This window comes from Osmerus mordax, chromosome 5, assembly GCF_038355195.1.
Source record: "Osmerus mordax isolate fOsmMor3 chromosome 5, fOsmMor3.pri, whole genome shotgun sequence".
Classification (NCBI taxonomy): domain Eukaryota; kingdom Metazoa; phylum Chordata; class Actinopteri; order Osmeriformes; family Osmeridae; genus Osmerus; species Osmerus mordax.
The window spans coordinates 19,431,479-19,455,894 of NC_090054.1; the positions used below are offsets into that span (position 1 = coordinate 19,431,479).

The 24,416-nt window shown below is 42.1% G+C and overlaps 3 protein-coding genes across 3 annotated transcripts in view; 1 reads left to right on the top strand and 2 right to left on the bottom strand.

Moving 5' to 3' along the window:
- Positions 1-9,377, bottom strand: part of LOC136943530 (protein bicaudal C homolog 1-B-like) — a 46,155-nt gene extending 36,778 nt beyond the window's left edge. Inside the window, exon 1 of the mRNA XM_067236885.1 lies at positions 9,188-9,377. Within this exon, the coding sequence (XP_067092986.1) occupies positions 9,188-9,377 (190 nt within the window). The remainder of the gene's footprint in view (positions 1-9,187) is intronic.
- Positions 9,378-10,747: 1,370 nt separating this feature from the next.
- On the bottom strand, positions 10,748-13,654 carry LOC136942831 (ubiquitin-conjugating enzyme E2 D4-like). The gene is made up of 7 exons (XM_067235842.1): positions 13,510-13,654; positions 12,522-12,585; positions 12,353-12,384; positions 11,846-11,923; positions 11,494-11,599; positions 11,299-11,392; positions 10,748-11,180 (listed from the first exon to the last, which is right to left on the bottom strand). The coding sequence occupies exons 1-7, from the start codon at positions 13,531-13,533 to the stop codon at positions 11,135-11,137; spliced, it is 444 nt and encodes a 147-aa protein (XP_067091943.1). The 5' UTR covers positions 13,534-13,654; the 3' UTR covers positions 10,748-11,134.
- Positions 13,655-14,245: 591 nt separating this feature from the next.
- rgs7a (regulator of G protein signaling 7a) overlaps positions 14,246-24,416 on the top strand; it is a 32,501-nt gene continuing 22,330 nt past the window's right edge. Inside the window, exons 1-2 of the mRNA XM_067235841.1 lie at positions 14,246-14,312; positions 15,486-15,605. Of these exons, the coding sequence (XP_067091942.1) occupies positions 15,528-15,605 (78 nt within the window). The 5' untranslated portion in view covers positions 14,246-14,312; positions 15,486-15,527. The remainder of the gene's footprint in view (positions 14,313-15,485; positions 15,606-24,416) is intronic.

Consider the following 24,416-nt stretch of genomic DNA (forward strand, 5'->3'; position numbering starts at 1 on the left):
AGGGAGGGAGAAGAAGGGAGGGGGAAGAGGGGAGGGAGAAGAGGGGAGGGGGAAGAAGGGAGGGAGAAGAGGAGAGGGGGAAGAGGAGAGGGGGAAGAGGGGAGGGGGAAGAGGGGAGGGGGAAGAAGGGAGGGAGAAGAGGAGAGGGGGAAGAGGAGAGGGGGAAGAGGGGAGGGGGAAGAGGGGAGGGGGAAGACGGGAGAGCTCTGGGGTACAGTATGTTAGACGGGAGGAAAGGAAAAGCCTCCCTTCTTTTATCCGTCACACCCCAAGAAGGCCTGCACTCTGGTATGGGTCACAGCCAAAACACAGCAACAGACCCGGCTACACTACACCAGCTACACAACACTACGCTACCGAAAACACACATGACTTTGCTTGCCAAATGCTTGTCTGGCCATACTGCTGATGTTGTTATAAAATAACAACATCCAGTAGCAAAGCATTAGTATATTTCATCTATGTAAAGCATACTTTGATCTCTTGATACTCTTCACAGGAACAGCCCTACATTGAGTTTGACACAGCCTCATAATTCGTGGCGTGCAGATTGAGCATAAGGAGGAATAAAACCGGAAGATTACATGGAGATGAGGTGAGGCGAGGACAACCGCTCGCACCTGCCCCCAGCCTCCCCCAGCCTCACAGAACTATCAGAGAGCCTCTAACCGTCAAGACCTCTGAGTCCCATATCTTATAGTACACTCAATACAGCCAGGCGGAGGCTTAATGAATCATAACGCAGACGCCCATTTAACACCAGTAATCTCCGAAAGGGCCATTTAGAAAACTGAATTTACAAATGTGAAATACTTAATCAAAAGCTCGCCCATTAGCTCTGCGCTCTCGCTGAAATACGTCATGTAATCTCAACCGAAACATCTGCGATACAGACAGACAGCAAGACAAATGAACTCTGCTATCCATTATTCACAGAGGGAGGGAGGGAGGGCATTAGTAAACAAGAGAGAAATGGGGAGATATTCATGGGGTTTTAAGGGGAGGAAGAGAAGAGGAGGAATGTAAACACGTTGTGGCCTCCTTCCACACACAACAGGATGAGGAATAGAAGCATGTAGATCTTGAGTATTCAAACAAGACATTCATCTGCTATTGATCAGAGGAGTGGTGTGGCGCCGAGGCTGAAATAACTCCACTCCAACACGACACACGGGTTCAGTACACTGGTGTGTTAAACCTGGGAAACTGAAGTGCAATCAAACGGCCTAACCTACTGTAGTAGAAGATATATATTTGTATCAATGGAGTCCTCTCTTAAAGCTATAGGTATAAGTGTTTCAGTGCAGCAAAAGTGTTTCTTTGTATCCTGTTAAGGCTTCGGTATTGAATCTTGCCTGAAAGGGTTCTTTTGTTGCAAAAAGATCTCGTGAATCCAGCAACCTCACAAGGTCAAATTGACTCATTTCAATTTGGCTTTCATAAAGAGGTATTTCCGATGTTGAACCCCTTTGAGAATTTAATAGAAACTCAGTCATTCAGGTAGTAATCTAAGTATTTGCCTTGGATGCAGATGGATCCATTGTCTCTGGAGCATGCAACTGAGGTAGAGTCAATGTTAAATCTGGAAACTACTGTGCTTGGCATCAAATCCTCGCAGAGAAGTCATCATGACCGATACTAAGAGGCTGGACAATCGATCATAGGATATGAGTGCATTAAGGGAAGACGGTTTGGGAGACCGAGCGAGGGGAAGATTGATGAATAGAGTGAGAAGATACAGAATATAAAAATAGTACAACTGAAGCAAAATATACAAAAATGATTGCCCTGTTTACACAAGAAGGATTCTGAAACAAATGATTACCAAGAAAGAAAGAGTCTATTGTACTATTATACTTTATAAATGAGTTTTTATGAGAGATGACCTGCCAAGAGGCGTCGCCTCAGAGACAGGAATCACTGTCAGCACATTTACACTGAAGAGCAACTGCCAAATGGTGTGGCAGTTGGGTCTATTTCTTTACTCTGCTTCTGTTCAAAATCGACAGGTTTTCCAACATTTAAATCCAAACTTTTACCGCATGTGTGAAAGTTAGCTGGCTAAGTCCTTCAGCCGGTTCAGAAAAGTAGGTTCCTGAGTTCATGTCTGAAAGAACTACAAATCCCAGGTATCCTTGAGAAGCGTGATCCTCGCCATCACTCTTCTCTACACCCAGCAGAATCTTGGGATCCACAGCGAGAACACCACTAAATTACTGACAAATGACTCAAGACAGGTTTGAAAACCTGCTACATTGTACATGACACATCCATATCTACGCTGTCAACAGGAACATTTACAACTCTGCAAATCCAACCCTCAGATCCATGCATCCCGGCTAGGACCATCGATCACTCTCAGATGTTATGACTAGCGACATCAAAGACTTGAGAGCTGAGTGAGGATGCAGTGCAGAGCTGCACTGGCGAGTGGGAAGGCCCGTCTAGGCCGCAAACAAAAGAACACATTCAACACTCGGTTTCTGCCAGGAAAACACTGCTTTTCGATGACACGCCTGTTCCTATCAATCAAGTCCAATAACGAGGATCAAAAGATATCCTCTGTGTGGATCACCTTTCAGCAGACGGGCCTGCTGGCAGGGTCTGGGTAGGGGAGTGTAAAACAAAAACAGAAGCAGGGTGGATTCTCTTCTCTGTGTGGAGCCCTGCCATACCATTACACACACTGGCACCCAGTCACAACACTGGCACCCACACACAACACTGGCACCCACACACAACACTGAGAAGCACCAGCTCGTCACTGTACCACTTATGTCGATCTGTTTGTGAGGCATACACCACCAGTTAATACTCTGAAACGGACAATTGGTCAACAAACTCTGGTCACTGCCCTTATGTTAAAGGTACAGTAGAATCCAACCACCTCCTTAACTGGTTTCTCCAGTAAAGGTTAGTGGTTGGTTACTCCCACTACCTTTCCATAGGAAATTGTTGTATTTATTAGTGTTGCAAAGGATCTACGAGACAAGAAATGCTGTAGTTTAAACAACCTGTATCCTTTCATCACTCTTCAGAAGTTGTTGTCTATCCCAAAATGGCTTCTTTCTTGCAGTTGCCAGGCAACCGGTTTATTAGGTAGGTAAATAAACAGCCGGCTCTGTAATACAGTACATGCTGCAAATCAGTACACAGAATGTCATTTCAGAAAAACTACACAGAACAGACACCAAAGGTCACTAGATTGAGGCCTGAGTTTAATGACCTTGCTTAGCTCATAAACACCACATTGTAGGACATGCCATATATAAACAGGTACTCTAGGAACAAATCAGACGGCTAAAGGTTTTTACAACTATGAGGACTTGGTAAGTAAAACCTCATCCAAAAAAACACACTAAGCATACCTTCAAGTTTAAGTATTTTATTGTCAGATGCACAGAACAACACAGGCTGTATTCTGGTAGACAGAAAGTCTTAGGACAAGACAATGAAAAGCAACCTGGCATAATATATAAGTACACAGAACATAGACTACATCTATAATAAGCTAAAATATAGTAAACCTCCTAATATACAAATAATATAGAATATAGGTCAATATTAAAGTGGAGATGAGAGAATGAGTCAGGAGTAAGGAAAGCTAATCAAGCCAGCGTTCTCTGGTACAGACATATTTGTGTAGTATTGCTGGATCCAAAGATTTTCATTGCAAATCAAAACACACTGAAGTATTTGGCAGGATATTTTTCAAGTCGTAATTGACCCAGGTCTGCTCTGGCATATCAACATATCTGTCATCCCCCCCCCCCCCCCCCCCCCCCCCCCCCCCTCAAGACAATGAGTGAAATTTCACAACCGGATCCACCCCTGGTACCTGGTATCTTTCACAGACCCCCGCACTGACAAAGGAGTAGAGGGAGTTAGTTTCTTTGAAGAGAATAAATGTTGTCCTGTAAACATCACTAGCACATTACTCACTAGTTATTACTTACGTTCCTCAGTCACACAGAAGGGCAGCCATTTTGAAATATTTCATTTTTATCTAGGCAAAATGCATAAAAATCACTGTGGTATATCTATATCCACGTGTATGAATTCATTCCTGGATTACTTAAGGCTTTTACGACACATCCAATCAACAAAGATAAGCGCTCATGGGAAATGAAGTAATTCAATTACGGTGGCTTTTGAATTCCCATCGTTTGAACCAAACCAAATAAGATCAAGTTTCCTTCCTCCTCATTCCGGGCGTAGTACTTCAAAAGTGGCCAGAACCATCTCCAAAGGTCCTCTCATAAAAGGTCCTCTCTCCAATCAGGCCCAGAGGAGAAGACGCAGATTGTCCCAAATGTTGAATGAAGAAAGAGAACAACAAACCAAAAACCAGAAGTCTTCCAAAGATAAACACTCAAAGCTCCTGGGGGGTGTGGTGGTGGTGCGTGTGTGTGTGTGTGTGTGTGTGTGAGAGAGACCGAGAGAGGATAAAGAGAGAGAGAGGATAGAGAGAGAGAGCATAGAGAGGATAGAGAGAGTGTAAGAGAGAGTTAAAGGGGGGCACCCTGAAAATGTTTCTAAAATAGCAACCGCAAACCAGACAGAATGTAAATCTGCACTTTGAAAGCTGAAGAAAAAAAAAAAAACGAGCATGGAGTGAAGTAGAAAAACAGGTATTCATTTCGGTCCAGAAGCAGAAATGGGTCCGACTCAAGCTGCAGTGGACTGTTGAAATACGATTCTGGGTTATATTTTCTTGAGTAATGAAAGGCAGGTTTTTCCACAGACCAGAGCTCAATTATATTAGAGCTCCTGAAAGCTTCATCATGCTTGGGATGAAGGAATTCAACGCGTAAGCAGAGTTGAATATAACTGTTTAATTGTATCAGCCTGTTTCACCGATTCGAAACTTCAAACACAGGCGATGATCCAAACAACAGCTGACTTTCAATATGATTGGAAGATTAGTTCAATTTTAAATCGAGCACTGCCATTGAGCGCTTTTGGTTGGTTGCTTGTGCACACCAAACACAACAATGATTTCTACTGGTAATGTGTCTTTGGGCCTAAATGAAGGCTACTGTACATGTTATACCAGTGTTTGACTTGCGAGATGTGTGACAGTGGAAGCCTGTAGCTGGAGCAGAGAGAAGACGAGGGCTGGAACAACAGGCCAGTGTTCAGCTGCAGCAGAGGAGAGCGTGCCTGAAGCACATTCCCCAAACGACACTCACTTCCTGTCTGAAGATCTTACTCAGCACCCAGGAGAAAGAGGAGAGGAGAGGAGGAAGAGAAGAGGAGAAAGAGGAGGATGAGGCCCTTGAACATACTTTTGACTCAAGCGCAAACATCTCGATTCCTACTCCTCCTTCCTGTTAGATACAATGTACTCTATGCACACAATGTAAATGGTACATCTATAGCAAAAGCCCTAACATAAAACCACAAAGAGCATCAATAAAATGTAAATATTTACTGGTTGCTAATCGAAGAGATCCTACTGAGGATCTCCCTAGGGAGTCAGATGGCTGAGCGGTGAGGGAGTCGGGCTAGTAATCTGAAGGTTGCCAGTTCGATTCCCAGCCGTGCAAAATGATGTTGTGTCCTTGGGTAAGGCACTTCACCCTACTTGCTTCGGGGGAATGTCCCTGTACTTACTGTAAGTCGCTCTGGATAAGAGCGTCTGCTAAATGACTAAAATGTAAATGTGTAAATGTACTGACCAGGGCCAACACACAGCCACCCAGTAATAGTCTGTGGTTTGAAGGGAAGCAAAACGAATTAGGTTAAAGCAGGGAAGGTATTCATTTAATGGTGGCTGTTGTAGTTAATCTGCAAGCAGCGAGGTTTGTTTGTCAGTATCACCCTCCAGGAGCCTGCAGAGATTTCACATAAATTCTCATGTTTAACATGGTTAGCAAGGAAAATTGTGACCCCCAGTAAACCCTTGCTGAATCACAATTCAGTCCAAATAGTACTAACAACACATGCAAGCTTGCACACTATAAACTCTCGATTATTTCGAATATAACGAACAGTAGGAGAACGATTCCCACCCTTGCCTCAATGATTTTACTCCATCGTTAACAAGTCTTAAAAAGGTAGTTTCATTGTACCGAGAACAATTAGCTTAAAGACTTTCCAAGATCTGCCAACTTAAAATAGACTTGGTCTACGGTCCCAGCAACAGAAAAGAGCTGTCGAGTTGTGCTCACCATACAAACACTTCACGGTTTAAATCCTGGAACCTTGTCTACCTGCCAACCTTGGGATTCTTGGATCCAGTGTTTCTAATCAGCTAATTATTTCCATATTTCTTAGGAAGCCAACTTTGCCAGACTGGGGGAGGGGAGGAATGCACATGTAAATAAAGTGAGTGTGTGTGAACGCAAGAACGCCCTTATTCTGAAGTGATGCACTGTAGTCGAGATGTTTCTGTTAGCGTTAACATTGCTCCTGAGAAGCTACTGCATCTCTCCTCCAGCCTCTCAAACCCTCTCTTTCACCTGGCTCTGGGACGGAAACACAGGAAGAGACAGGACAGAGCCACTCCAGTCAAAAGCCTGCACCTCAAAGCTGTTATTCCCCCAACCATCACCTCCACTCACAGATCACTTTGCTACATGGCATAGGATTACTCTACCGATTGTAAAAACAGCCCTTTTACATCCATCACACAGTTCTTCTGGCAGGTACGGCCAAGGAGTGTGATCCATATGTGAACAAATGTTGAGGCTGGTCGAAGACTTGTGTGTTCACGGTTTCACGTGATTCAGACTACGGAGAGGAACAGACACTGAACTGATGACATTAACAGGCAGAACTGGAACATTGTTTGACTGTGATACTTTTTTCTTTTGCAGATGTGACGCATTCACATGAACGTATCACAGTAAACAATTTCCTTTCTCCATAATCAGTGCTTTAATACCTGTCCACATGCACAAGTTACATTTACATTTAGTCATTTAGCAGACGCTCTTATCCAGAGCGACTTACAGTAAGTACAGGGACATTCCCCCGAGGCAAGTAGGGTGAAGTGTCTTGCCCAAGGACACAGCGTCAGTTTGCATGACCGGGAATCGAACTGGCAACCTTCGGATTACTAGCCCGATTCCCTCACCGCTCAGCCACCTGACTCCCTAGTTAGCAGTGCTGTGTGAGATATTGTCTGACATTGAGGGCGTATTGCACAGCTTCTGGCGCTTAGCAACAGATAATGTTACAGGAGCATCAAAGAGAGGGAGGCCAGAGACACCTTCACAGATCATGAAAAATAGTGTCAAAATAAACTGATGTTCCCACACAATGATTTCATTATGGGCTTAACTCTATGCCTATGAACCCTTCATGACACAGGACACTGCGTCAAAAAGTCTGTTTTCTTTCCTCCAATGAAAACAGCCAGATGTTACAGCAATGAAGGTAACACACTGCGACCAATCAGAACACACCGATTTGAACAAAGATACTCATTGGTTCCAAATAGACAGACAAGACATGGGTTCAAATTAGTCACTGAAAGGCTAAAACAACAAACTCCTCTTTCTACTCATAAAGAAATCATTTCTTCCCCCAAAAAGGTTTCATGATAGGGAACACCCTGGGACTCCCACACAAAAAAAGAGGAAGACCAAAGCTGTTACACGGCCGACAGCGTATGGTCACTCAACCTGAAACTCCAGCTGACCAGAGAAGACAGATGACAGAGGCAGGGGAACAGTGTGTTCTCCATGCACCCACTGTAGCATGAAGCATGAGAAATATAGTCCACCTCCCATGATGAAACCCCAAGACCCCAAAAAAAACGACACACTTACCCTTGCATGTAAATCTTAAGGCTATGCTTATATTTAGTTTGTACAACACACACACATTGCAGAGGGAAATATGTCACCTTCTTACTCACAATAACACATCTGTGAACACACACACACACACACTGACGTGGCACACTGTGTCCGGATGGGAAACATGGTTTAGGGCCGGCCTCTGGTTAAGTTGTTTTCCTGGAAAAGGCAGGAATGACATGGAGCTTTGAGGAATGCACAGAGCTGCAGCTATGAAGCTCCATCAGAGGAGGGCTGAGAGAAGCTGGGTGTGAATACGTGTTTGTTTATGAAGAGGACTAATCCACAAAACACTTTCCAAAGTACAAAAAAAGAGTACACACAACACGGTGAAAGCGTGGATAGTATTTTGGCTGAGTCATTGCAGGTGCTTTCAGTACTTAATCGTGAGACAGAAGAACAATTAGCTGTACAGATATAATTTGACAGAATTTGAGCCAACTAATACTTCTTGTTTTTACATTTGACGCAATTTCCATGTAGACAATGACTTGCTGTTGTGAGATGGATAAAGAAGCATCCAAACTCCATTCAGTTGCATAACGAACATGATGTGTTTTGGAGAGATTAAATGATTACCTTATTCAAGTGGTATCATTGGAAAATTGCCACTCAAACATCCTGAAATCACCCCATTCAACTGTAAATTGTCCAATTGAGATTAAGAGAAACTATTAATAACCGTTTTTATAAACAATGTCAAAACTTTAAAAGTAACCAGTGAGTTTTTTTGAAAAAGAGTGGAGTTATGCTGAAGGTTGATTATAAAATGGTGTTTTAGCACATAGGGTTTAAGGACTACTCACACAAACCACGCCACAACGTGAGTGGTTGGTAGCCCACTTCTTTAACTAGAAGTTGGACAGTTGGTTGTAGGTCAGCATCATTAGTTATGGATATGTTAAAATAATACAAAAATTGGGATTTCCATTTGGTCAGGATTTATCAAGATTAGGCAAATTGAACTCATTGCTGATGCGTAGCGACTCCCATTGGTCGAGTTGTGACACTAACGCAAAACCAAACTGCTTCCCTGGTCGAAAAGAGCGTGCCATAACAGCAAGGTTGGCCTTGATAATTTGCTGCCTAATTGGGAAACTTCAAAGCTGAATTTAAATTCGGCAATTTCTTTTGTTTGATTATTAAAATGCTTTCAGGCTCAATAAAAATGATAATCTTAAACTACAGGCTATGTAGTCATAGAACCTTTTTCCGTTTAATCTCCTTGAAAGACACAAAATGAAAAACTTGGAAGGCCTAGGAAAACAGAACATTAGCTAACATAATTAGCCTACTGGAAACTTAACAGACATTTCCCTAGTATTCTTCCAAAAGTAGCACAACGGTTTACACAAATCAATAGGCTTTTAGTACTTTACCTAGTAGCATGACTTCCAGTTTCTTGCGGTCAACTCGAAATCTTTCCTCCGTCCACTCTGGGTCTGGTAAGACATGGGGTCCGCTCAAGTCATCTTCGGATCCGGGGATTGGGGAGTCACTGCGCTCGCTGTTTGAGCCCTGGTCCGACTGGTGCAAGTATCCGCTCAAAGAATCGCACTGGGCAGCCATTGCGCTGCACAGCAACGTTTCCAATGACCACTGCGTTTCGAAGTAATTTAAAGCTACACTAAAGAGTAAAGTTCTAAAGCTGTTTCCAAACTTTATCCTTTCACTCAGTTCGAAATGTTGTCCATCATTGTTGCGCAGTGCGACTTCACTGAATCCCTCTCGCGCGTATCAGCACCACTAAAAATAAACTGGTGTGATTGGGTGCTACTTCTATTTGCTGACCCTTGAGCGCTCAAATTGATGCACTGTACAAGAACTACTCGGGAAATCTGTCACGTGTCATAGGCCAAGCCTACACAAAGATCTAAATCTGGGACTCCTCCCAAACCAAGTTTTACCCAGCATCTGGAATCTCTCCTAGAAGCCGACACCAGAGCTCTGGCCGACACTACTTTCTACGAAGTCGTTCTAGTCCCCCTCGTAAAAATGAGCATATGCAAAATGTGACATGCCTACGATCACAACGAGTCGTATGCGGTTGGTGGCAAACTGGATCTCATAGGCCTAATTCAATCTATCTACACCAGATAGTTTAGGCAGAAACTAATAAAAGCTACTAAGTGTTATAAATACAAGCACTCAACATATGAAAATACAACTCTGACGTAGCTCAAAAGTAGACCTTACAACTTCAAACTTTAAGACGGCTATCCTGTATTATTCTTAAAATGCAAATGGCAGACCTGGATAAACCCTCAATGGGTGTTAGTAGAATGAATTCATATAGCCTATGATGTGTGAGCAATAATTTAGTCTAACCTAGGTAGCATCATGCCCTAGTTTACGTGGTTAAGATCAAGGAAATAGGCTACAACAGGGCTTGTGAAAGAAAGTTCACAAATACCAACTGTTTCAGGTATATTTCAACTGGATAGTATAAAACCACAGACTATAATCTGACTATGTAAGAGACGTGTAGTCATAATCCAACGGTAAAAAGTATTACTCCATCAGCACCACCATGACGCGTTCATTAAAGTGTATTGAAGAAAATAAACGTTTAAAGCGAGGCTGATGATAATATAATTTTACACGATTTCACATTATAGCAAGATGAAGTTATCACCAAATAACCCAATGTACAAAATAATAATGGAGGCACTGGAAGTATTTCTAGGATGTTATCAATGCAGGTAAATACTCCCACCTAGTGGTTAAATGAATGAAGTCAATTTAAACCACTGGGTGGTGTGTCTAACGCTCCATACTGCTCAATCTACGTGTAGATCGTACGAAAAAATTCACAAAGTTTACACTGTCCAACATACAGCAGAAAATAAACACAGATTATGATTAGATAATTAAATAGACAAACATTAGATTAGATTAATTCTTATGTTAAAAAATCCTTACAATAATGACACAAAATGCCTCGTTTCACTTTTTAATGCAAAATGATAAAAATAGATTTTGTATAGCTTTATACTATACAATAAAAATCTCTAAAAGAAAACTGTACCTAAAAGATGGAGAAAAAAAAATTAAACCATAATTGGCTTTTAATCTTTACAAGCCATTTTAGCAACAACAGAATAATAACTTATAAAAACTATGGGATAAAAAAAAAATGGAAAATGTGACTTCAAAGCGTAAAATCAGTTAATTAGGGAGGAGAAAGTGTTTTAGTTTTTTTTTTTTTCTTTATCAAACACTTCTTCTTTAACCAGTGTTGATTCGGAGTTTGAACAGTACTTTGTGGTCAGTTGTCCAGCAAATCCATTTGCCTCAACCTTTTTCTCAGCCAAAATCTTAGTCCTTTACATTGCATACTTTTGTGTCCATTCTCTGGCTAGTCTGTTGTACCTGTTGAAAACAAACAGTATAAATGTTAACAATATGTGTGAGCTGTAATGTCAAGCCATTGGTTGAGTAAATTCCCTGTATTGTTGCAAGCAGGAATAATACATAGATTCAGACTCACTTAGTTTTGTCCAACTTGTAGATGTGTGCTATGTCTGGGACTAGGGGGTCATCTGGGTTTGGGTCACATAGCAAGGAGCATATGGACAATAAAACTAAGAGAAAGAGGAGATGGATGTGAGTGATTTAGGATTTTGGGGAGGAATGTCAGAAGTAGCATTAAATGTCATGATTTATCAACATGACAGTCTGTTACCTTTTGATACTGTAAGGGCTGGGGACCACTGTGACCTCAAGATGTCCAGACAGATGCTCCCGTTACTGTTGATGTTAGGGTGATATATTTTTGTTGTGAAGGCTACCTATGAAGACGACACAAATCACACAGAGAACAACATTCAGGACTTGACATTATTTGTGACCATTCAGAAAAGATTTGTGTTTGAATTCTTCATCCTCTGCTCACATGTTCACACTCGCATTGGATTTTTGTTGGCATACAATAACTCTGGTTTGAATGGGGTGAACGAGTGGTGCGGAATAAACAATGAAGGCATGTATGAGAAAAAAACACAGCCTGTCATAACAGTCTATCAGACGTTATTCACCTTTGGTGGTTTGAAGGGATAGTCTGTAGGGAAGTGAATGGTGAGGAAGAACACTCCACCCTGAAATGGGCTGTCAGTCTGATGGAGAGAGAACAGGCCAGACTTTACATAGTTTGAAGAACAAATGCCTGTATAAATAATAAGTGTTTATTTTCAATGATTGCAGCTCATTCAGTTTCAAATCAATCCTGTCATCCTTGTTTCACATCTAACCTTCTTTAAAAACTGTAAAATGTTCTTCTCATTGTATATAGTTACAGAGGTAATAATGGCTTATAATACAATGATCCACAGTCAGATACCCTACTACACCATGCCTCATTAAACGATGGATTGGACATAAGTGCTACGTAGTGATGCTAAAGGACATGGGTTATAACACTGAGAAAAATGGAGATCAGTCTATCGTCTCCACAATGATTAGAAGGCCTGTCAGTCAACATAATAACACCATTGTATACTGAATATCCAGAAATATCCAGGGTGAAAATCCAGAAAAGGACTTACCGGTCCCATGATGGTGGCTTGCCAGTGAAACACTACAAATGAATAAAGAAAGGCTTCACATGACCATGAACCATATCATATTACTGATAACAATAACTACTATCATGATTGATTGTGAGATTGTGCCAAAAAGATTCATGTGAGGGTATTTAAGGTTTAACTGACTTACAGTCCTCTCCAACTGGCCCAGCTGAGCATTGGGCTGGCGGATCCCTTTGCAAATCATGTAGCTCCTATAATTTAACATTGAGTATGAGCAGAACAATGTAGTTAGCCAATTACTAAAAGATCAAGCACACATTTCAGACTAGTTTCAGTTCTTCTTTGTGAATAGTTTCATTTAATGCACCTTTCACTTAGCAAAATAATTGGCTAACTATATTTGAATTAGAGAGTCAAGTGGCTGAGCGGTGAGGGAATCGGGCTAGTAATCCGAAGGTTGCCAGTTCGATTCCCGGTCATGCAAACTGACGTTGTGCCCTTGGGCAAGGCACTTCACCCTACTTGCCTCGGGGGGAATGTCCCTGTACTTACTGTAAGTCGCTCTGGATAAGAGCGTCTGCTAAATGACTAAATGTAAATGTAAATGTAAATTAATGACAGCCGTTCCAACGTAAGCCACCCTAATTAACGTCAGGTGCTTTATCCACACACTAGCTAGCAGTTAAGGTTTTTGTCAACTATAACACCCAATAGTGATGGTTCCAGAAAATGTTGACTTCATCGAGCCAGAAAGCTAGCTAACTATACAGACTAGAATAATGTCAGAATGGTTAGTTCGAGAGAGCTAGGCTAGCGAGCTTGCTAGCTAACTAGCTGTGTTAGCCAAGCTGCAGCGTAGATACTGTAGCTGCTAGCTAACTAGACTAAGCTATTGTTAGTCTACTTTACTTTAAACCGAAACTAGACCTCAAGCTAGTAAGATCGGCAGTTAGACATCTACCCGACGAGTTTACTGGTTAAATATCATAGCTAGCTATGTAGTACAAGTGTTTCGTCACTAGCTACCCAATCCTAGCAAAGACAATAACAGTTAGCTGCAAGCTAGCTTTTAAGCAATGCAATATATGCTATCGTGGAATTATGCCGGTGCCATGGTGGTGGTGACCAACCGTTTCTAAGAATGACGACGTAATAAAAATTATGTTCACACTCACCTTCTGTATTCTTTTTAAAGCCATGTCAGTCCTCCAGATGTATGTTCGTGATGTTAGCTACCGTACGCACCTGTCGGCCCTGTACCTGTTCCTCTTCTCTTTTGACTAACTAGCTATCTACTAGAATGTTTTGAGAAATTTGTGATTTCTTTTGTTTCCGCTTCGGAGCAAACCCTCAAAGCATGCTGGGAGATTGAGTTCTATGTTTGTCTCTCTGAAAGAGGCAGCACCATCATCGCAAACTTTTCAGCCACTAGATGGGGGCACTGTTCTACAATCGCTCTCTTTCTCGCTCTCTTTCTCGCTCTCTTTCTCTCTTTCTTTCTCTCTTTTTATCTCTCTTTCTCTCTCTCTCTCATATGAGACTATATTTACGTGTGACATTGCATTTACATGATCCGGTTCGGACCAAATGAACCATGATGGGCCACATGCATTTCCAGTGTTAGTTCTGGATGTATATTATCACGAAATCATCGTCAATATATATGTGCACATCTATAACTCTTTGCCCCAAAAATATGGTGTTGTCTCTCCCGGTTCCATGATTTCTGGGCTGGATTCCTTGCTCATGATTGGTCATGTATAGATACACGTTCACGTACTCTGGGGTGACGCGCGCCCGTGCTTTTCAGCATCATTTTGAGAGGAGAGGGCTACCAAGTCTGCATCTAATGCCTGCCTCTTCACATCGCCAATGAATTATCCTTGCATTCCTATGTCTACCAGTTGACACACTGCACGCACGGCATACCAGTTCTGCAAGGGAAGAGAATTCCATTCGCAGGCTGTGCGTTTTACAGGTAAATGACCAAGGATCGATAGTATTCTTTCACGCATTTACGTTGTATGCATGGTAGATTTGACAGATTGATTACGGGTGCGGGGCGTTTTGCGGATGCTGTCCATGGTACTGAAATCTGAATGTTTTGTCTTGGTGAAGAGATATGTGTGAGTGGTAGGCTATAGGCTATGCCGAAGTAGCCGAGGTGAGACGACTTTGCCGTTTAAATATTTGTTCAGTAAATTCATCTTTGAATAGCGTGTCGGGGCGACTGTATCAGGATGAACATCTCTCGTGTGCGTATGGTAACCCATTGCGCTCAAACATCTTTCGGCGTCTTCCATTCTACTTGTATTTTCATGTTCAAGAATAGACTACCGCCATGAAAGTATAGGCTACAACTGAACGCATGTCTTTGTTCTCGACTATATCTTCAATGTTTTCGTTTTACTCATTTCACTGCAATTTTAAATTTAAGCTTGCATGCTGACCTTGTGGTCAATATTGCCAGGATTCTTGGCAACTAAACCTTAGGTCTGAGTGTTCCCTGGTGTTTGCGACTGTGGACTCTTCAAACTGCACGTTATTAGATTCTGTAGCAGCGAACTTAAGAGGATGAAGATGACCATATGTGTAGATCTAATACTAGTTGATAATGACGGTTTGTGTGGATATAAGTATACTAGCTTTGAATACAGTGTGATAGAACACAGTGAGCATCAAAGATTCAATGTCTACAGGAAAAGTGTTTAATCTAGATTCAAAATACTTAAATTGCTTGTTTCAACCCTATCTGAAGAATTCTGTTTATTAATTTAATGTGACTAGTAGACCAGATATATTGTTCATGCGTATTATTACAGTGACCTATCAGCAGGATTCAGGGTTCGAATTACGGGGGGGGGGGGCTTGGGGGGGTTTGACCCCCCAATTTGAGACTTGGAATAGGTCAAAACAATGTGTCGGGGGGGTCAATACACGCCCTGGAGAAGAAGTTGACCCCCCCGATTGTCATTGTATAATTCGCACTCTGACAGGATTACATAGTATGCCAAACAAATATACACACCAACAGTCGATTCAAAGTGGGGGGGTTTCCTGATTCATAATAATAATAATAATAATACTGATTGCTTCTATTATGTCACATATCATTTGTTTTCTGTCTTGCCCTGTGTTTATGTGCCATCAGCAGCACCTGAGGTTTTGCTGTGGCTGCAATCCCTACTGGACAATGGCACAGACCAACAGCGTCGGGCAGGGGACCAATGGAGTAACCGATGAGTCGCCCAACATGATTGTCTACAGAAAGGTAAGAGGGACATTCAGAGCCCTGATGCTAAACACACGCAAGGGACAGTCAGAGCCCTGACGATATAGGCTGCGTGTGTGTGTGAAACACGCAAGATTGAACTTGAGTGACATATAGACTTTATCTATGTAGTGGTGCTTTGCCTTTAGTTGGATTGGTGTTTATATTTGGATTGGGTTTCAATGCACTGTGTGTGCCAGCCAAGAGTTGTCGAACATGGCAGATTGTTGTTACCATAGTCACAAGTGCAAATTCGTGTTCATACAGGCTTGTTGTATGATTGCAATACATGCTACCTAATGCAGTAAAGCACCCACACGCTCACACACGTAAGAGGCATATATGCACGTGGTCATGCAGCAACACACACAATTAAGCTTGGAAATGGTCTCTGATTCGCGATACATGAGCCTATTTGGCCATGGATGTCATATCTCACATTTTAGGACGGAGTGTTTACCAGCTGACCTAAAAAAAAAGCATAAGGTGTATAAAATCCTCGCTATGCTGTTGTTACAATTCTTCTGCATCTTTGACTGTTGGATGTATTGCACTTCAAGACATACTCTCCAAGGAGCCATATGGTGTTCTGGGGAGACCATTCTCAGTTACTCGAAACAGAGTTATTTACGTATGTGTCTGCAGGGAAGGAAATTAGGTTGGCTTGTTTTGTGTACTTTTTAAACACAGTGCATATGGGATTTTGTTTACTCTAAGCTATGACTCATGGCTAAATGATTCCGCTCATTATTTTTTGTTTTGTCTTTATGCCACTTTTCTGCTAATGGGCAAAAAAAAGAAGCAATTAATTATGTTTACTTCCTGTTGTTATGAAAACTGCCAAATGCCAAGTACAATATTAATTAATGGACAGGATGTTGCCCATGGTTGGTTTTGCAATCATTCATGCAGAAAGCTAAATCTGATTTAATTGTTAAAAGTTGTATTTGCTTCATTATGGTGCTACAATGAAAGCCACAGGTGGATCAAGATGAAGGATATACCTGCAAATAAGAACCAGACACTTGTTACCGATCAGTCTGAAATCTCACCCCGGTAGACAACAGACAGACTAAAACCCTTCTGTGCATTTGAATTCAGCTCAAATGTTCTCTGCCAGCTGTCTGCATCTCTATAGGATCAGAGCATTGCAGGAAATGCAAGGGATTGGCAGGTCCAATCTCACACTGACAACAAAGTTATCATTTCACATCCTATCACAGACACTAGCTGTCTACTCTCCTTGAGTTTCTTTTTCTTTTTTTCGTCTTTCGTTTGTTGAACGGGAATGCTTTACTTGAAGGGGTGACAGTAAATAATTCATGACACGTTTATGCCATCTTAATATGTTAGGAATCATCCGTCATAACAAGTAAATCATCTTTACATGTTTATTTTATTTAATATTATATAATAATAATACAAAACAAAAATAGATACGTTTTATAAAGGGTTGGAGATGTTACTATTTGAAATGAATGAGTTTGTTCAGGTTGTCAATGTAAAGCACATCTAACACCAAAGGGCTATTTATGAAACACACTTGTCTGTATATATTACCTTTCACCAAAGGGTTTGTAACATAATAATGATGACTTTTACCATCATGAAAACATTACTCCTCAAGGTAAAGTTTGACCAGATTTTCATTAGTGTATACATCCCTGAGTGCTCATCCCATCTCAACAGTTCCCACTGTATCAATTTAACAATAAGCAGTAAAACACTGAAGCTATCTCACTGCTTGCCTGTCCTTTACAATAGTAAGGCTTCGATGAGTGAATAGCCATCGATGTATCTATGGAGATTTGCATGGCAAGCTTCTGGTAGCTAGCGTATCTACTTCATGGTCTGCTTAAGTAAGATTCTACTTTGACATAAGACAATGGTAATCTAAGTTGACTGTTGGAAAGCAGGGCAACGTTAAGAGTTATGGGGATGGTATTTCAATGAATATGTTATTTCTTGTTTGTTTTAGCTAGCAGGGTGTAGGATATACATGATGTCACTCATTTGATGAAACAGTGTTTTCTGCATCAAAGATTCTGTAGCAAGGAAACAGTTGCATCCTGTGTAAGAGCATTTCTATCGATTTGTGGGGTTCAGTTTCACCCTTCCTTCCTCCTGTTATTGATCTGCAAATCCCTTTTTTAATCGTGATATCAATGGTTTGTAAAGTAGTCCAGTGATGTATTTAAATGTACATGTTATATTTCTATAACTGCACATTTTCCATTCTGTACACAATTTGACTCTTGATTCCCCTACTCTTCCAAACTACAGAAACAGTTATTTCACAATTAGATTCTAAATTAGGTTCATCGAAAACTGTTTTTTCACCATCATCAAATGTGGTAACCTAGATATTTCCCCAAAGGGCTCTTGTGCCGTGCTCAGTAATGCAGAGCCAAATCCCAGATGTGTCTTTCATCTCTCTCTGTGAAGAATCCTCCTGTGTTTCTGCAGTCCTTGGCCTCTTGACCACATGTGACTTCCGCTTCTTTCCAAGCCATCCCCATGACACTATTACAGAGGAAATGGCAACACCTAATAGATAATATGATACTTTTCTTCTTGTGTCCTGGAGGGTGCTTGAATGAACCAATGCCCTTAATGTTATCCAATGAAGACGACCGGGTGGAGTTCTGTAACCCTGAACAAGATTGAATTTTTCTAAGTGGCAAAGATGCTCATCCTCTTCATGGACTTGGTAAATGTGCACTTTCAAGGGTTATGCTTCTAAGCATCAGTCTTTTACACAGACAGTGTACTATGAGAGATATTTTGTGAGCTTTAATCTTGGTGACTGATTAGAATCACCAGTGATGTCAGCGGCTAGAGATTTTTCAGCCTGTCCGCTGGGAAAACCTCCTTATTCCCCCTTCTGTCTTGCCGTTTACCTCTAATGAAAATGGATGATTGGGTGCAAAGGGGATGACCTAATCACTGTTGGGATGTGTGCTTCCTGAGCCAACTGTACACAAACATTAATACCACGCACCTGATTTACTCTTAGGAAACATTAAAGATTGTATTGCTGAAGCATCTCAAGCGTGTGTTAAGGTCAAAACAAACTATCCTCCCATAGGTAAAAGTCAGTGACAATGAAGTATTCAATAGGGTACAAGGAAAAGTCACAGTATTCAATAACCCAAGTACAACATCAACGTCAGTTTATCTTTTGCTCACTGCATTCGCTCACTCATGTACTCATGCCATCCCTCATATATAAAACATCATGAAAGCATGCTGCATCATATTGTGTGTGAGTGTGTTCCTCTAAGCAGGGTCACATGTACAGTAGCATGAATAATGCTGTGCGGTGCGCTGTATTGTATGTAGGCCGAATATGGCAAGGGACAGCATTGAATTTTTCATGTGGGCCAAAAACATCCCTGGTGAGGATCTGGGCTTGTAGCCCCTCAGCAGGAGAAGAGAACGTCTGCCTTTAGAGCCAAATCACAGCCCAGGGTGTGTGTGTGTGTGTGTGTGGGGGGGGGGGGGGGGTATGTACAGTAGGCGTCAGTGTTTGTATGTGCATGGGTGTGGGTGTCTGTGTGTGTGAGCATGTGTGTGTGTGTATACGGTATGTGTGCATTCATCGATAGATTAATGAGACACAACCTCACTGTTTTCCTAGTCCTCTGAATGTTCAGATGTGTGTGTGGATGTGTGTGTGCACGTGTGTGTGTGTGTGTGTGGGTATGTACAGTAGTCCTCTGAATGTTCAGATGTGTGTATGGGTAGATGTCTGTAGGTGTTTGAAAGTGTATGCGTGCATGCGTATGGGTGTTCGTGCATGAGTTCGGGTGACAACCCTGCTTCCTTCCTAGATCTGCCGATGCTCGCTTGTTCCTTCCATTGATATATATAAACACTAGATGTCTCGTCCGCGTTGCCGGACAACGGAGTCGAACGTCCGCACGTGGCGGCCATCTTGCTACAGTCAACTCGCTCACCCATAACATTGTGTAGATGCTACTACATGTACTTTTTAAATGACCATAACTTGCTAAATTTTCAACCGATTTTGAAACGGTTTGGTTTGTTATCAACGTCAGAGATGTCGGTATGCCACTGCATACTTATGAATAATTATGTTATTTTTTTAAAAATAGAATAGAAGTATGCAGTGGCATAAGGACATCTCTGACGTTGATTTTAGATCAGATTTTAAAACTGCATGTTACGGATGCTTTTTCTCTCATCTTTCTCTCAATCTATGAGATAGCATTTTTTCTTTCTCTCCGAACAGAAACCCCCATCTGTGTATTCAGAATGAGGTATCAGGCCCCATTCGTTGAAGTGGCCTGATGTTATAGACTGATTCCTTTTATCATGCATTGTCTCTTGTCTTGTGATGCAAGCTGCAATGCCTAGCTGTAGTTATCAAATGTCATTTTGTCCTCCTTCTAACCTCCCCATGCATCTGTGTCATTCTTCTGTGCTGACATGGACATCAACACTCTGGTGTTTTTTGTATTTATTGGCTCTGTAAGAGTTCTCGTATTCGGAGGTGTGAGAAACAATGATACAGTCACAAAGGCGCCTGCTTATCCTGCCATCAATCTTTCATGACAGCAGCCAAAAAATGCCTCTTAGGCAATATCACAGAATACTAGTAAGATATTATGTAAGGGGTTGCACTCATGTTGTTGCAAAAGAATACCTTCATAGGATAAAGCATAACCCACAATTCACCTCCACCCGCACAAGGTCTCTTGCCTATTTCCATATTCCATTAATGTTTTTTCAAACTGTGTGAAGTATATGCCTTCTTTACCTACTGTGGCAGTTTGAGAATTTAAACATTTTTTGTACGCCTTCCCTCAGGAACTAACAAACCAAAACCCCAACAACGCAGGGCAAAGTTATTAGTGGATGTTATTGATTTGCTGATTACTGTAAATGTAGACACACGTAACACAAGTACTTTTTTTGTTGTTCAAACCAACAAAGGCTTGTTCACCTTTCGCTCATAGTTCAGTCAATACTGTAGATGTATGCTGTCATACATTCTGTGCTAGTTATTGAGTGGGTCGATCAGTTCATTTTAGTGTTGCAGCCACGCTGGTCAGCCAGCCACACAACCAGAGGGAACGGCTTCTCTGTAGAAAAACAAATACACCCCTCTTGTTCAAAATAGAAAATAATGTTTCTCACAAGCATCACTCAAATTGCGGGGTATGTTTGTGAACATACTCCAGGTATTTCACCCTGACATCTAGAGACGCAGCCTACTGATCCTTGATCAGGAGGAAGAGGAAAGCCAACATTTCCGTCAGTCTGGCATGCTGTTGTGGCAAACATGTGATCGACCCCTTTTGTTTTTTTGGAAGGCCACACCATCACTGTCTAGCTCTGAACTGGATATGAGAGTAAAGTATTAAAAACTCACTCTCATATAAGGGACTGTGAACATTGAGGGCATTGGAAATGTATAGTAGCTGATTCAGCCTCTTACAAGTCTCATTTTGCGCACTCATTTAATTCCTACAGGATTTCTATTAGGAGATCCCTTCCTCGATCCCAGACCCACACCTTGAGCCCAAGCCCAAGTTACAGACTCATGATGGTGTTCCAGAATGAGGCCTGCAATGGTCAGCTGTAGCTGGGAACAGACTAGCTTGCTAACTGTCTCTGTTGATATGCACATGAAGACACATCATCCTTCCATCCATCTATCCATCCATTTATCCATCCAATTATCCATCCAATTATCCATCTCTCCATCCATCCAGTTATCCATCCATCCCTCTTCAGCTCCCCCCACACACACACGCTCTCTCCCTTCCTCTCTCCTTTGAAGTTCTGGAAACCAGTCAGAGGCCACTCCACTCCAATCAGGGCTTTTACATCACAGCAGGGAAGGTATTTAGGTCCCGCAAAGCAGCGTATTTTCTCCTCCTAAAGAAAATGTTGATTCACTTATGAGTCATAGCTTCATATCGAACACTCTAAACAAACATGCTCATCATCAGCCGCCTTCAAACCGCCATTCCAATCCCTCCTATCCTCCTCTTTGTATATTCCGTGCTTTAAAAAAATAATTATTTCAACTGAAATAATGTGACAGTGACTAATTTCAATTCCTGAAAAATCCTTTTGGAAACTGAACCTCCTCCATTATGGGATACACTGCTAAATACAGCACAGTTGCAGCTCACAAGGTTGGTGTCACCTGCAACCCAGCTCACTGCTTCACATCATTAGTTCAGCTTAAAAGACACGCGTCACTCGACTGTCAGCCATTTTGGCTCTTTGTGCCTTAGACTGTCAGACCCCATATAAATACGTATTTGTTATTATCCATATTGAATAAGAAGAGAAGCAAAAAAAAAAAATTCACATACGATAATAGACTTTCCTTCATATTATTTTTGCATATTGTAGGTTTTGGTAGTGTATATTACCATAATGATCACTATGATTGTGCTAATACTACCAGTACAAGTACAGTGTACAATATACCCATTAGAACTATTTAAACATCAAGGTTAGATTCATTTACAAGGCCTTTATTATGATCAAAATGGTTTCACTGCCTATCTCTCTCCTTTGCTTGTGGTGCCGTTGATCACGGTTCTTTTAGTTTAATTATCGACGGTAAGTAAACAAATGCATTAGAAGGCAATGAGCTACCCCTGTTCAGATTCCTGTAAATGCATCTGGAAGGAATGACCAGAGTTGCATTCACGGTGATTAAACCGTTGCATAAATGGTTGCTCAGCAGGTTAAGTGGTGAAATCCTCAGTGCTTTTTGATGTTGTGTCATGCATCTGCATATATTTTGTCAAAACTTATGAACCAAGATTTTCTAAAACATTAACACCGCACTTGCTTGTTAAACAGCAAAACGTAACTTGACTATTAATATACATACAGTAGTATACTTAAATCTTAAACTTGTTTAAGATTTGGCTAATTGTCAAAATCTATCACCCACAGTGCACAATACAGTCTCCTTAAAATAGCTTGTTTTGTAAGATTCTTGAATCAAAAGGGTCAGATGTTTTTTTTAAATAACCACAGACATAACTCGAGCTGAACAAAATGCGAGCAAACTACAAATAATTCTAAGCATCACCTTTGAAAGAAATGTCAAATTCTGTTTCGCGAGATGGAGGCATCTACAGCATGTGGTGTGAGAGTAGTCTCTCTCTCTCTCTCTCTCTCTCTCTCTCTCTCTCTCTTGCTCGTCTTTTGTTCCCTCACTCTGCTGTCTCCACCTCTCTTTCATTTCCTGGTCCTGTCCTCCCCGTTACCGTGACGATAACATACGAGAGCCTGAAATAGTTGCCTTTGGAGAAATAACAGCAGATTTTTTATTTTTCTCCCAGAGATTCTGTATCAGTTCCAACTCGAGGCTAATTATGGAGTGACATTTCCTCTGACAGTGTAAAAGCACAGCAGCTATTTTGCGCTCTTTGCCATTATACCAGGGTCACTGATGGGTAGCCTTACCATGGCAGCCACACCAGCACTCAGTCAAACCTTATTATCTGCAGCACTACCACTGGGTGTCGACACACCAGCCAAGGCTGGGAAGGTGTGTGTGGGGTGTGCGGGGTGTGTGGGATGTGTGCAGTGTGTGCGGTTGTATGTTATACCAAAAACACACAGAAATAAATCACACCCTGACACTGATAACTAACATAGTCAACCGAGCACACAAGTGAGAGATTCAGAAAAAAACAACCTGTATGCTTTTGTTGTAAAAGGGTAGAGCATTACGTCCTACTGAACTGCCTTGTACAATGTCATATACAGTAAATCAGATTCCCCATCCTTTCCCGGGCTCTTGTAATGTCCCCTCAGGATGGGGTCTGGACATGGCTAACAACCTTTCCCATCCCTCTATAAACAGAGCATGTGTCCGTCTGTTCCTTTCAGCCAGTGAACAGATAATGTATTACAGGACATTGCCAAGGGGAGCTAATGGAGGCTTGTGAGGTTTACCGAGTAAAACGAAGGTACCTTTGAACAAAACATGAGCAGGGGGGATATTGGAGTGTCTCTGTCCCTCGGTACAGATTCGATTTCTTGCTGCTCCTTCGCAGTTGGTGTGTGTGTGCGATCGAGTTGGGACTTTGGATGTTCCAAGTCGAGCGCACCTGCTTTTTTGGTCCGATCAGCATGCTGTTAACAATGATAAAGCTCTACGATGCAGTTTTTTTCGTCAACACTTTAGTGTTTCTACTGCCGCATCAGTAGCTTCACTGTTTCAGCACAGTGTTTCACGCGTTTTGGCTGATGAGGGTCACTGTCTACTGTAGCGGCACGTTGGTTTAAAGCCGTGTTCGTGTGACTCGAGCGCTGTCCTGTGTGTGTGCGTCTGTCCTGTCCTCCCCTGTCCTCCCCTGTCCTGTCCTGTCCTCCCCTGTCCTCCCCTGTCCTGTCCTGTCCTCCCCTGTCCTCCCCTGTCCTCCCCTGTCCTGTCCTGTCCTCCCCTGTCCTGTCCTGTCCTCCCCTGTCCTGTCCTCCCCTGTCCTCCCCTGTCCTCCCCTGTCCTGTCCTCCCCTGTCCTGTCCTGTCCTGCCTCTGCGTATCTGTCCTGTCCTGCCTCTGCGTATCTGTCCTGTCCTGCCTCTGCGTATCTGTCAGACTCCTTCAGTCATCGCCCTCCTCTGGACACGGCCATCCAGGCAGTGTGAGCCTGTCTCCAGCTGCCTGTGCCTTATTGGTATTCGGGACACATGGAGTGCTCTTCTCCCGAGTGTCTGTTGCACGTGCCGAGGAGGGGCTCTGGCTGGGCGAGAGATAGTCCTCACTCTCATGCTGTCGGGACCTAAAAATAGACACTACACCCCC